Raw genomic sequence first — 12859 nt, forward strand, 5'->3', positions numbered from 1 at the left:
TAATCATTTAACAAGGTGAATTTTAAATTGCTTAGAAGTAATAGTAGGGTCACCTAAAAATAATGTAAGACCACTCAACTATAAATAGAATATCTAATGCTATAATTTATTCAGTTATTATTATTAAATAAACATTAAATGTGTATTAAGTAAGATGGGAGGAAAGTATATCCCAGACGAGTACTAAGATTTTTTTTTTAATTTGTTGGAATTTTTTATACAATTACATTTTTTAAAAAATGCTCCATGGTCACATTTTAGTTTTTAAATTTGCTTAGGGGTCCCTAAATTAGAAAATCCGCCTGTTTCTTTCATTAGAAGGAAAATTTTTATCTCTGATCTTTTCATCTTCCCAAGGCCATAATCAAAAGAAGAGGATGTTTTCAGAAAACAAAGAAAATGTTAAGCGTGTGAAAACTTCAGAACAAATTAATGAAAATATTTCTGTAGCTCTGGAAAAGCAAACAGCTTTGCTGGAACAGGTAAAATATTGGGCTTAAATATTTGCTTCAGAAGCTTACTTTTTAAAAGATAGTCAAAGTTAATTGATCTACACAGTGAGTACAGATAACTTTCATGATGAAGGACTGGTACATGAAGACTGAATTAGCAGGTGGAGGTATTAGGAAAAAATAATTGTTTGCATCACATCTCTGCTGCTGCTGCTAAGTCACTTCAGTCGTGTCTGACTCTGTGCGACCCCATAGATGGCAGCCTACCAGGCTCCCCTATCCCTGGGATTCTCCAGGCAAGAACAGTGGAGTGGGTTGCCATTTCCTTCTCCAATGCATGAAAGTGAAAAGTGAAAGTGAAGTTGCTCAGTCGTGTCTGACCCTCAGCTACCTCATGGACTGTAGCCTACCAGGCTCCTCCGCCCATGGGATTTTCCAGGCAAGAGTACTGGAGTGGGGTGCCATGGCCTCCTCCACATCACATCTCTAGATCCTTGAAAATGGTCCTTTACAGAGAAGCCTGCAGAATCATGTGAAGGGAGAGAGCTGTGGTATTAATAGAGAATAGGCTTTTCAGTTAGTATTTTGCTCAAATCTTTCAAGTCAGTTACTACAAGACCTTGAGTTTCATTCTGTCTCTTTTGTACTGGTCATAGGATTCTTTGATCTCCAGCTATAGCTGTTTGTTATCACAGTTGATACTTCATAGAGTCAGGCAGCTCAGACATTCATTGTAAAGTCCTGCTACATTTGGGTTTACTTGCTGTCATTTCCAAGTTTGTACAGATAATGTTGCATTATCTGACATTTTGCTTTTCTGGCATCATTAAATGTACTTTTTCTTTTCTTTTTGGCCTATTTCATCTCATTGTATTACAGTTTCTATACATGTCTGATTTACTCTGAGTTTGAGTATAATGAGCTTCAAATTTAGTAGGTCCTGTATCAGGACTTGTTTTGATGGTCATATTTTGCTATTTTATTACCACTGAAATGCTACAACTAAAAGTCATTATGTGATTAATGTCTGTCATTAGCTATAATGGATCAAAATGTCTCAATCCAAACTATCCTACTGTCTCAGAAACAAAAATACTACTGTTTCTAACACAGGCCATTACAATTACATAGTTACATATTATATGAATATATATTTGCATAATAAATGGAAACCTTTTGAAAGACTCAAAACAGAATCACCTTAAAAGGTGAGGCAACACTTTCACCCTTTCTACCTCTTACTTCTGCAAGGCAAAGGAGACATTTAAAAAAAAAAACGTAAATATTCTGCTGTTTGCAAGAATGAGGTAGCAGAATTCTGTTAAGCATGCGTGTGTGTGTGTACGTGCATATGTGCATGCATGCTCAGTCTCGATCGTACCCAACTGTTCGTAGCTCCATGGGTTGTAGCCCACCAGGCTCCTCTGTCCTTGGGATTTCCCAGGCAAGAATACTGAAATGAGTTACCATTTCCTATTCTGGGGATCTTCCTGACCCAGGGATCCAACCCACGTCTTTTGCATGGATATAGCTTAAGAGGTTGGGGATTGCAGATGTGTTATTCCCAGTGAGTTAGTAGCTGAATTCAGTAATAAGTTCTGATGTGGACATACAAAGACAAAATTTATTCTTTGAACATTTTAATTCTTCTGGCATAGAAAAATCAGTTTCATTCACTATTATTATCTGCCTCACAAAATAGTTGGTCCACATTGACGCAGAATATGGTCCTTTCCCATTGAGGTTTAGAGAATGCAGTTTATTTGTTATCCTCCTGAGCCACTACCACCAGAAGTTTCTTGCATTGTCCAGACACAAAGGTTTTTAGCTAATTCCTTTTATCTGTCTCCGGTAACTAACTCTCACTCACTTGATATTTTAATTCCTGTCTAAACAGTTGACTCTCTAAACCACATCTGTTTTCCTTGTTTGAATCCCAGTGGAATAGGGCTTCCCATTCTGACATTGTTCTTTCCTACTGAGAGAGTCCGAAAGCTGTTGACTCATCTTTTGAGGTTTCAAAAAGATCTTGTCCTGGTGTATTCCAATTAAATTACTGAAGTAGAACAGGGTTTTCTTCTGAAGTCTGTTATTCACCCTATGCGCCATTGTAGAAGGTTGAGTCAGATACATAATTGCCAGTCTTTCTCTAATATTTAGGCCACTTTGCCTGCCATGTGCAAATTGTAGCTAGAACTTCATCTGGATTCCATAATTTTAGTCACATTACCATCGGTAGAAGACATTTATGAGGTATTTGGTGGAGGTTATTGTGCCTTCCTTCTGTATGAAGAATGTCACCACTAAGTGAGAACGAATCTCTCTGCTACACCATAGGAATCATGCCTTAATGAGCAGTTAGTCCAAAGTAATGAAGTTTTAAGAGTCTGCCTTCATCTGAATCATCAAGAGTACTTATTTAAATTGTGTTTATTTTACACTGAGCTAATTGTTTTATACTAATAATTGTTTTAAGCTTCTTTTTTCTCAAACTTACCTGATGAGAACCATTAGTGGTGCCTTTCCAGGAAATTGTTTGATGAATCCTGGTTAGGGCCTAAGAATTTGTGATTTTTAACAAGTATTCCATGTGATTCTTCCTTACCAGGGAAGTTTGATGAACACTGTGTTCCTTTGGCTTCTTAGCAAGATAGTATTTCCCTAAACAGAACAGACATGTTTTTCCAAAATTTCACTGGGGTATGAGCTTCACATATTGACCTTAGTCAGTAAATTGGCAAGCATGCAGTAATGCATGAAAACCTTACATGGGTTGATAGGTAACAGCTGCCAGTAAAAATAGTATGAGTTTCTGAGCATTTACTTACATAATACGTTTATTTTAAGCAGTTAGTTTAATCAGATATTCAAAAATTGCAAGAGTACAAGTGATAATCATGTCTGATAATGTTGAAAAACCACTGAAGAAATGTTAACGAAGCACTACAGAAGAAATAGAGTACGCAGAAATTTTGAGGAGCAAGAACAATTGGGAATGAGAAGGTAAAACCTTGGGAATAATCAAAAGTACTGATTGTGACTAGTCATCCAAGTGACATAAGTATAAATGAGTTTAACATATAAACTCTTATAATTTTGAACTCCAAGTTACAAGATATTAGGGGAAGATATAAATATTACTAATAAATACCTTAATTACATCATGACAGGTTTTGTACTAAAAGAGACTACTCTGTTGTGAGAGTTGCCTAAAGGAGCATATACATTGAACAAACACCTGTAGTGAATATTTCTGAACGTATGGCTCAGCAGAGCTGTTCATTTCCTTGGGCATTGAGATTAATTATGTTCCCTGAAAACAGGCCAATCTGTTTTCTGAAAACCAGCCAGATAATGAAATTCATTAGTGTTTCATGTGCTAACTACTATAATCTGATAGAATAGCATGCATTATGCCAGATAGCATTAGTCACGTAATTGTCACTAGTATCTTACAATTTTAACAATAAGAAGTCCTCCCTACTCCCCATCCCCACCCCCAACATAAAACTATGTATCGAGATTATTTTGCATGTTTATGTCCTTTCTTTAAATTCAGTGTTTTCCATTTTATAGAGCTCTTATGCATATTATCTTTTTATGTTCTTACGAAAATCCTACGAGCATCCCTTTTTCAACACTGTATGACATCTGTCCATTTGTGGACAGGGCAAATGAAGCTCAGAGGTGTTGTGACTTCCCAAAGGTCATATAGCTTGTTAATGACAGAGTCAAGGCTCAAATTTTCATAATTTGCTTTATACCTACTACAGATCAACCAGCCATTTGAGATAAGTACAGTCTCTTTTCATAGAGTACTAGGTTTCAGTTATGGTCATTAAAAATATATATAAATGGGACTAAATAGGCTTTAATTTAGGAATTCAACTGAAACTGTAGGAAACTAAAATTAGTATTGGGAGAATAAACTTAATTTCTAACATCCATTTGTTTAAATGTTAGATGTATTCTGCTGAATTTGATTTTTAACTTTTATAAAACTTACTGATATAGTAATACAAATATATAAATACAGTACATTTTACTAGTTACAATAAACCTAGAAAAAAGCAAAGCTGTTTTCAAGAAGTAGAAAATACATTGCTTTTAAATTTGAAACATGTAGTGTTTTGTATTTTTAAATTCTAGGTCAGACATTTGGTTCGACAGGAGATCTATAGTATAAATTACAAACGATTTGATAACAAACTGAGAGAATTGACTGAACGCATTGGGAAGACACAGTGCAAGAACAAACATGAAGCAATAGCAGATGAACTCTTTGTAAGTTTTTAATTTCATTTGGTTTCATTCGAGTCTTTTTAAAAAGTAGAATTTAATGATGGTATACATGTTAGGAAAGGAAAATAAAAGTAGACTGAAATGTGATCCCTGGCCACAACCTGATATATTAATATTATACATAGAATTTATTATACCTCAGCTGTTTTGGTCCTTGAGAAATACTTGTAGAGCCATCAGCCATTTGGTGTCAGTTCAGAAATACATTTTGTACTAGAGTGTATAACCTGTTTCAGGTTTTCTTTAGGGTTTTTTTTGTTTGTTTGTTTTGTTCTTCTAGGGTTACTTGTGGATTGGTATTTCTATCACCATTAATTTTATGGTGAGCTAATTAGAAGTTTCATTTTCTTTTTTAATCTTCCATTCTTGGACATATTATACTAGCATCAAACCTGATTTAAATGTTTGTCTTACATAAGAATTTCTCATATATTTGGTGGATGCCTAAGTCTCACAAAACTACATGGGCAAGTAGTTTTCTCGCCATCTCTATATGATGTATTTTTTGGTACTCTGGTTTTGTTTTGTTTTTTTCTAGGCAAAAATAGCAAGACTTCACAGACGTGTTAAAGCGGTGTTATCTCAAAGGCATTTTGTGGAACCAAACGTGGTATCCAACAATACAGTTTGTAAGGTTGGTATAAATGTATAGGAGTTTTAATAACTTACTTGACCCACATTATAAGTAGTTGGATTGTAAGAACAGAATATACTCCTAGATGAAGACATAGGTTTAAAAGATAATAAATTTATACTTAAGAATATTCCTATGACTCTGGAGAAGATACCCTCAGATAGCCAAAAGTAATGCTGCTTGTATTTCTTTTATAAAATGAGTAGAGAGGTGATTTGTGATCACCTAGACTGCCTCCCTCTCTGTCATTTTATCAGGATGAAAAATTTCAAACGTACACAGTAAAGCTAAAAGAATTTTACAGTGAATGCTTGTGTAGTCATTGTCTATCTTCTACCTTTATTTTTTTTTAATATATTTAAATATATGTCATTCTACTCATCCCCCAAGCCATCTTTATATTTGGTCCATTCATAAGTACTAATATATTTTGTATCAAAATACACTTTGCAGTGTCCACTTCAAAATATCTTAACATGAGTGTCATTAAATAGAGCTTAGGATCTGATTGTAGTTTTTATATAAAATTTAAAATAATATTAAGTATACATTCACTGAATTTTTTTCTTCTATCTTTATTCCCTTCAGTTTCATATAAGCACTAGCCTCAGTAACTCAATTGCAAAGTGTTTTCTTCCCTGTTTTCTGAAAGTTTGTGTAAGATTTTTATTACTTCTTTAAATATTTGATAAAATCCACCTCTGAAAACCATGTGGGCCAGAAGTTTTCTTATAAGAAGACTTTTTCCTGAAAATATAATTCTTTAATAGTATAAAGCAATTAAGGTTTTTGTTTCATCTTGTGTATTAGTTTTGTAAGTTATCTTAGCAAGGGATTTGTCTATTTTATCTAAGTTGTTGGTTTTGTTGGCACAAAGTTATTGATAAAATTCCCTTGTCATTTTAATATTTGTAAATCTGTAGTGATATACTCTTTCATTTCTGTTACTTGTATAATCCATGTTTTCTTTTCTTTTTTTTTTTTTGATCAATCTTATTTTAGATGAAATTTGTTCTTTTTCCAGCTTCTTAAGAGAGAAAGAGCTTTAATTTTTAACCTTCTTTTCTACTAGAAAATATTTAAAGATACAAGTTTTCTTCTAAGCACTGCTTTTTCTAAGCATCCTCTTAGCACTTATATTATGTAATTCTTAGTGTAGAGAGTATAATAATAATCCGTATTATACTGTATTTTTGTTTTCCATTGGTTCAAAATAATTTATTTCTCTTGTGGTATCGTTCTTTGATCTGTGGATTATTTAGAAGTATGTGTTTAATTTCCAGACATTTCTAGCTATCTTAATTTTATTGATATCTGTTTTGGTCAAAGAACATACTGTGTAAAATTTCAATCTTGAGTTATTGACACTTAGTTTATGCCCAAGGTATGCTTTTCCCTGGTGAATGTTCCGTGTACACTTGAAAAGAATATTGGGTGTAATAGTCTATAAGTTTCACATCTGTGCTAATTGTATCAAGATGGTTCATAGTGGTGAATCATGGCTCCCAAAAGATGTCCTGACCTAATCCCCAGAACCTGTATGTTATTAAAAGAAGCTTATAAATGAGAAGATTATCCTAGTGGGCTCAATATGATCACTGGGGTCCTTATAAAAAGGAGTGAAGGTTAAAGACAGGAAATAGAGATGGGACAATGAAAGCAGAGGTTGGATGATTGCACAGAAGATAGAGGCAAGGGTTACAAGTTAAGGAAGGCTGGCAGCTCCTAGAAGCTGGAAAAAAGGAAATGGATTCTCTCCTGAAGCCTCCAGAAGGGGATCCAGCCCTGCTAAAGCTTGATCTTAATAAAACCAGTTTCAAACTTCTGGCCTTCAGAAGTGTGATAGAATAAATTTCTGTTGTTTTAAACCCTAGTTTGTGGTAATTTGTTATCACAGCCTCCAAAAACTAATACAGGATGTGGTACCAGGAAGTATGGTATGCTGTTGTAACAAATACCTAAAAATGTGGAAGTGGATTTGGAATGATAGAGGCTGGAGGAATATTGAGGAACATGATTTTTCAAAAGCTTAGATTGCATTGAACAGACTTAGTAGAAATATATGTGTTAAAGTCTGCAAATAAGGGCTCAGAAGGAAATGAGGAACATCTTAGAGAAACTTTATATATTTTAAGAAAATACCTAAATCTCCATAAACAGACTGTTGGTAGAAATATGGACATTTAAAAGCACTGTCCGTGAACTCAAATAAGGAACATTATTGGAAATTGGGGAGGAGGGAGTTCTTGTTACACTGTGGGAGAAAGCTTAGCTGAAATGTGACCTACAGTGATATAACATGGAAAGCAGAATTTATAAGTGATAAGCTTGTATTTTTATTAGGCTGTTGAGATTTTGAGCAAAGTGTTGAAAGTTTGGCTTGGTTTCTTGCTTCTTACAGTAAAATGTGAGAGAGGAGATAAAATTGAACGAGAAACTGTTTAGCAAAAAGGAACCAGTATTTGATTTGGGAAATTACTAGACTATCCAAAACTCATCAATTAGAGAAGAACAAGTTGGAAAATTGATTCATTTCTGGTCTTCACTTTATTACTATAAGTATAAAAAATAAAATTTTCTTTATTAAAGCTGAATGTTTATTAATTCCTAAAATTCAGTATAATAGGAATAAAATATCTTCTTCATTCTTCTGTGTCTGAATACTTAGGTATTTGTTTTTCCTTCTTTTAAAGCTAAGAAGTTGCTTCATGTTATCATTTTTATTTCTTTTGACGTATTTTTTTAAAAATTCATTTTGGCAGAGTAACTGCAATCATGGTCATCAGCCATTGATATACATATAATTTGTTTTACCATATGTATGCAGAAAGTTTGAGAACAATTTCCAAGTGAAATTTTAACCTATCAATTTTGAGTAGAAGACCACAGTTGGTAACACTCCCCTCAACTGCTTTTTCCTCACCCAATTAACAGTTTGCAAATTCAGAGACGATGAATTTCGATAAGAATCCAGAGTCAGTTAATAGTCCACAAGAAAGGAAAACTGTGAAATCTGCAACTTCTAACCGTTCAGAAAAAGCAAGTGAAAAGAGTCACTGGTCACGGGAACATAATGAAGCTGTTTCTGAAAGGTACGCATATCTATAAAAATGCATGAACTTGCTTATCTAAATGTGTTTGTAAACACATGTACTCTTTTTCTCAACGTAAAATAGCTTAAAGCTTCCTATTTATATGAAAACTATTTGTGTCCATTATAAAGAAATTGGTTCTCCAGAAGTTTAATTGTTGTTTTAACTGTACTAAATAAAACTCTAAATTGGTTAGATGATCAGGTTTTTCACTGTGATGCTTTCTATCTTTGATATGGCAACCAGAGTGATAAACTGGATCATTCTAGTAGTTTCCACTTCTACACATAGAAGAATCAAGGCCCTGTGAAACAGTGATTTTTAAAAAATTACACAGAAGAGTAAGATTAGGAAAATACAAGGAAAAAAGTGACTAAAATTAGTTCCCTGCATGTTGGAAGTATATAGTATCACAATAATGTCAAATTAGAGACTAACTTATTCATCTAATTGATCACAAAGCAGCTGAGAACACACCTGATCTCCAGTCTAGTCTAATAAAAGATTTGGGACTGGCAGGGAAGAAGTAATTTAGTTTAACAGAGAAGCTTGATTAGTGATCTTGGCCTGGATTGATGTTCAAGGGTAGAAGGGTGGGGACATTTTAATGAATTATTTTCACTGGTGTCTCTCAACAATTTTTGAGCTTTATAATATTATTTATTTACTTAACATTCACTCCTTAAAATATCCTATGATTTTGCTTTTATATGGTAAATTATACTGCAGCTTTTAAAAAGAGGAAACTATATAACCAAAAATAAGTGAGTTAAATAATGGCCATTGAATGGAGAATATCACTTTTCTTCCCCAAATGACTGTGCGTTCTCAAGGATGCTGTAAAATTGAAAAGAAGCATTTCAGATCTATGCCATTTACATGCAGTTCTGACTCTTCAGAAGAAATCCTAATGTTCATGATATTGAGGTCTGCATTCTAGTTTGAGTCAGGAAGCTGCTGTGAAGAAGGCATTTACTTAGTTGGAAAAGAAAAGAGTCACATTTCAATGAGTCTTTATTGCTGCCACTTACTGATGCCTGTGCTGAAACTCATAAAGTGACAAAAAAGAAAAATGCTGTTGATATAAGTGAAAACGTGAAGACACCATTAAAATAAGGCTATGGTTTTTCCTGTGGTCATGTATGGATGTGAGAGTTGGATTGTGAAGAGGGCTGAGTGCCGGAGAATTGATGCTCTTGAACTGTGGTGATGGAGAAGACTCTTGAGAGTCCCTTGGACTGCGAGGAGATCCAACCAGTCCATTCTGAAGGAAATCAGCCCTCGGATTTCTTTGGAAGGAATGATGCTAAAGCGGAAGCTTCAGTACTTTGGCCACCTCATGCGAAGAGTTGACTCATTGGAAAAGACTCTGGTGCTGGAAGGGATTGGGGGCAGGAGGAGAAGGGGACGACAGAGGATGAGCTGGCTGGATGGCATCACTGACTCGATGAACTCGAGTCTGAGTGAACTCCGGGAGTTGGTGATGGACAGGGAGGCCTGGCATGCTGCGATTCATGGGGTCACAAAGAGTCGGACACGACTGAGCGACTGAACTGAACTGATGCAAAGTTTATCAATGGCTTATATCTATGATACGAACAATCCACCTTTCCATGCTCTATAATGAAAGCAGAATGTACAATTTATGAAACTGTTTCAGGCAGCACTCTTAGCCCAAGGTGAGCGTGAGAATAGGTGTATACAAGAAATGTGCCACTTGACCCTGGTAAGTAAGTAGGTGAGGTTCAGTGGCGAGTTTTATAAAACATTTAAGGAAGAAATAATACCAGTTTTAAACAAACCATACTAAATATAAAAAAAAGAGGGACTATTCTCCAGTTCATTTCATGAGACTAGATACTAAAGTGTATTTAACTCTGACATGTTGATAATGAAATTAATTGTAGAATTTTACAGAGATGGAAATTACAGTTTACTTTTACCAACAAAAATGATTCAAATAATCCTAAACAAGAGACCAGTAAACCAAATTCAACAGTATATAAAAGTTCAGTTTATTCCAGGAATGCTGCAATGTTGGTTTAACAATAATGAGTTAACTTAAGTAATGTGCTAGGAGAGTCATCATCAGCTCACAATAGATGTAGGATTTGATAAAATAGCTGTTTTATGATTAAAAACAAATTCTTAGCAAACTTGGAATAACAGATAACTTCTTTAATCTAATAAAGAGTATCTGTGCTGCTGCTAAGTCGCTTCAGTCGTGTCTGACTCTGTGTGACCCCATAGACGGCAGCCCACCAGGCTCCCCCATCCCTGGGATTCTCCAGGCAAGGATACTGGAGTGGGTTGCCATTTTCTTCTCCAACGCGTGAAAGTGAAGTCGCTCAGTCGTGTCCAACTCTTAGTGACCCCATGGACTGCAGCCTACCAGGCTCCTCTGTCCATGGGATTTGCCAGGCAAAGAGTACTGGAGTGGGTTGCCATTGCCTTCTCTGAAAGAGTATCTATCAGTTCAGTTCAGTCGCTCAGTCGTGTCCAATTCTTTGCGACCCCATGAATTGCAGCACGCCAGGCTTCCCTGTTCATCGCCATCTCCTGGAGTTCACTCAGACTCATGTCCATCGAGTCCGTGATGCCATCCAGCCATCTCATCCTAGGTCGTCCCTTTCTCCTCCTGCCCCCTATCCCTCCCAGCATCAGAGGCTTTTCCAATGAGTCAGCTCTTCGCATGAGGTGGCCAAAGTACTGGAGTTTCAGCTTCAGCATCATTCCTTCCAAAGAAATCCCAGGGTTGATCTCCTTCAGGATGGACTGGTTGGATCTCCTTGCAGTCCAGGGGACTCTCAAGAGTCTTCTCCAACACCACAGTTCAAAAGCATCAATTCTTCGGCGCTCAGCCTTCTTCACAATCCAACTCTCACATCCATACATGACCACAGGAAAAACCATAGCCTTGACTAGATGGACCTTTGTTGGCAAAGTAATGTCTCTGCTTTTGAATATGCTATCTAGGTTGGTCATAACTTTCTTCCAAGGAGTGAGCGTCTTTTAATTTCATGGCTGCAGTCACCATCTAGTGATTTTGGAGCCCAAAAAAATAAAGTCTGACACTGTTTCCACTGTTTCCCCATCTATTTCCCATGAAGTGATGGGACCGGATGCCATGATCTTCGTTTTCTGAATGTTGAGCTTTAAGCCAACTTTTTTACTCTCCTCTTTCACTTTCATCAAGAGGCTTTTTAGCTCCTTCACTTTCTGCCATAAGGGTGGTGTCATCTGCATATCTGAGGTTATTGATATTTCTCCTGGCAATCTTGATTCCAGCTTGTGTTTCTTCCAGTCCAGCATTTCTCATGATGTACTCTGCATATAAGTTAAATAAGCAGGGTGACAATATACAGCCTTGACATACTCCTTTTCCTATTTGGAACCAGTCTGTTGTTCCATGTCCAGTTCTAACTGTTGCTTCCTGACCTGCATACAGATTTCTCAAGAGGCAGGTTAGGTGGTCTGGTATTCCCATCTCTTTCAGAATTTTCCAGTTTATTGTGATCCATACAGTCAAAGGCTTTGGCATATTCAATAAAGCAGAAATAGATGTTTTTCTGGAACTCTCTTGCTTTTTCCATGATCCAGCGGATGTTGGCAATTTGATCTCTGGTTCCTCTGCCTTTTCTAAAACCACCTTGAACATCAGGGAGTTCACGGTTCAAAAAACCCTAAAACTAATCTGATAGTGATATATGGGAAATATTGCCTTTGAGATAAAAATAGAAGGGTGCCTGCTATTACCACTTTAATGTTATACTGTTATCTTGGCTAATGCAAAAAAAAAGAAAAATATAAAAGATTTTAAAAAACAGTACATATTATTGCAGAGATGATTGGGGTATTATATATATGTAGAAAATCCAACAGAACTTAACAGATAAATTATTAGGATTAATTAGAGTTTAGCACAATTGCTAAACTCAAGTATATAAGAAATCAGTTGTATTCTTATATACCAAATATGGGCTTCCTGATGGCTCAGACAGTAAAGAATCTGCCTGCAATGCAGGAGAGCCAGGTTCTATCCCTGTGTTGGGAAGATCCCCTGGAGAAAGAATGGCTTTCCATTCCAGTATTCTTGCCTTGAGAATTCCATAGACAGAGGAGGCTGGTAAGCTGCAGTCCATGGAGTCGTAAAGAGTTGGACATGTGACTGAATGACTAGCACACATACAAGATATAAAAAATTAGGAAATGAAAAAATTTTTAATATAATAGTATTAAATATATCAAGTACGTAGAAATATAATTACCAGGCATGTAATAACTGTGAAAGAAATTACAAAACTTTGAGATATTAAAGAAGAATTCACTGAAGAAATGTACCATGTTTATGCTTTGGACAATGCAGTATTAGAAATTGC

General features: G+C 35.7%; 1 protein-coding gene across 6 annotated transcripts in view; it reads left to right on the plus strand.

The window, feature by feature from the left end:
- Positions 1 to 12859, plus strand: part of ATF7IP2 (activating transcription factor 7 interacting protein 2) — a 68382-nt gene that overhangs the window by 17337 nt on the left and 38186 nt on the right. For all 6 annotated transcript variants that reach the window (XM_040230221.1, XM_040230195.1, XM_040230202.1 and 3 more), the window contains 4 exons: positions 358 to 482; positions 4602 to 4736; positions 5293 to 5388; positions 8323 to 8480. In XM_040230221.1, the coding sequence (XP_040086155.1) occupies positions 358 to 482; positions 4602 to 4736; positions 5293 to 5388; positions 8323 to 8480 (514 nt within the window). The remainder of the gene's footprint in view (positions 1 to 357; positions 483 to 4601; positions 4737 to 5292; positions 5389 to 8322; positions 8481 to 12859) is intronic.

The sequence above is a fragment of the Oryx dammah genome, unplaced genomic scaffold (genome assembly GCF_014754425.2).
Source record: "Oryx dammah isolate SB20612 unplaced genomic scaffold, SCBI_Odam_1.1 HiC_scaffold_2, whole genome shotgun sequence".
NCBI lineage: Eukaryota > Metazoa > Chordata > Mammalia > Artiodactyla > Bovidae > Oryx > Oryx dammah.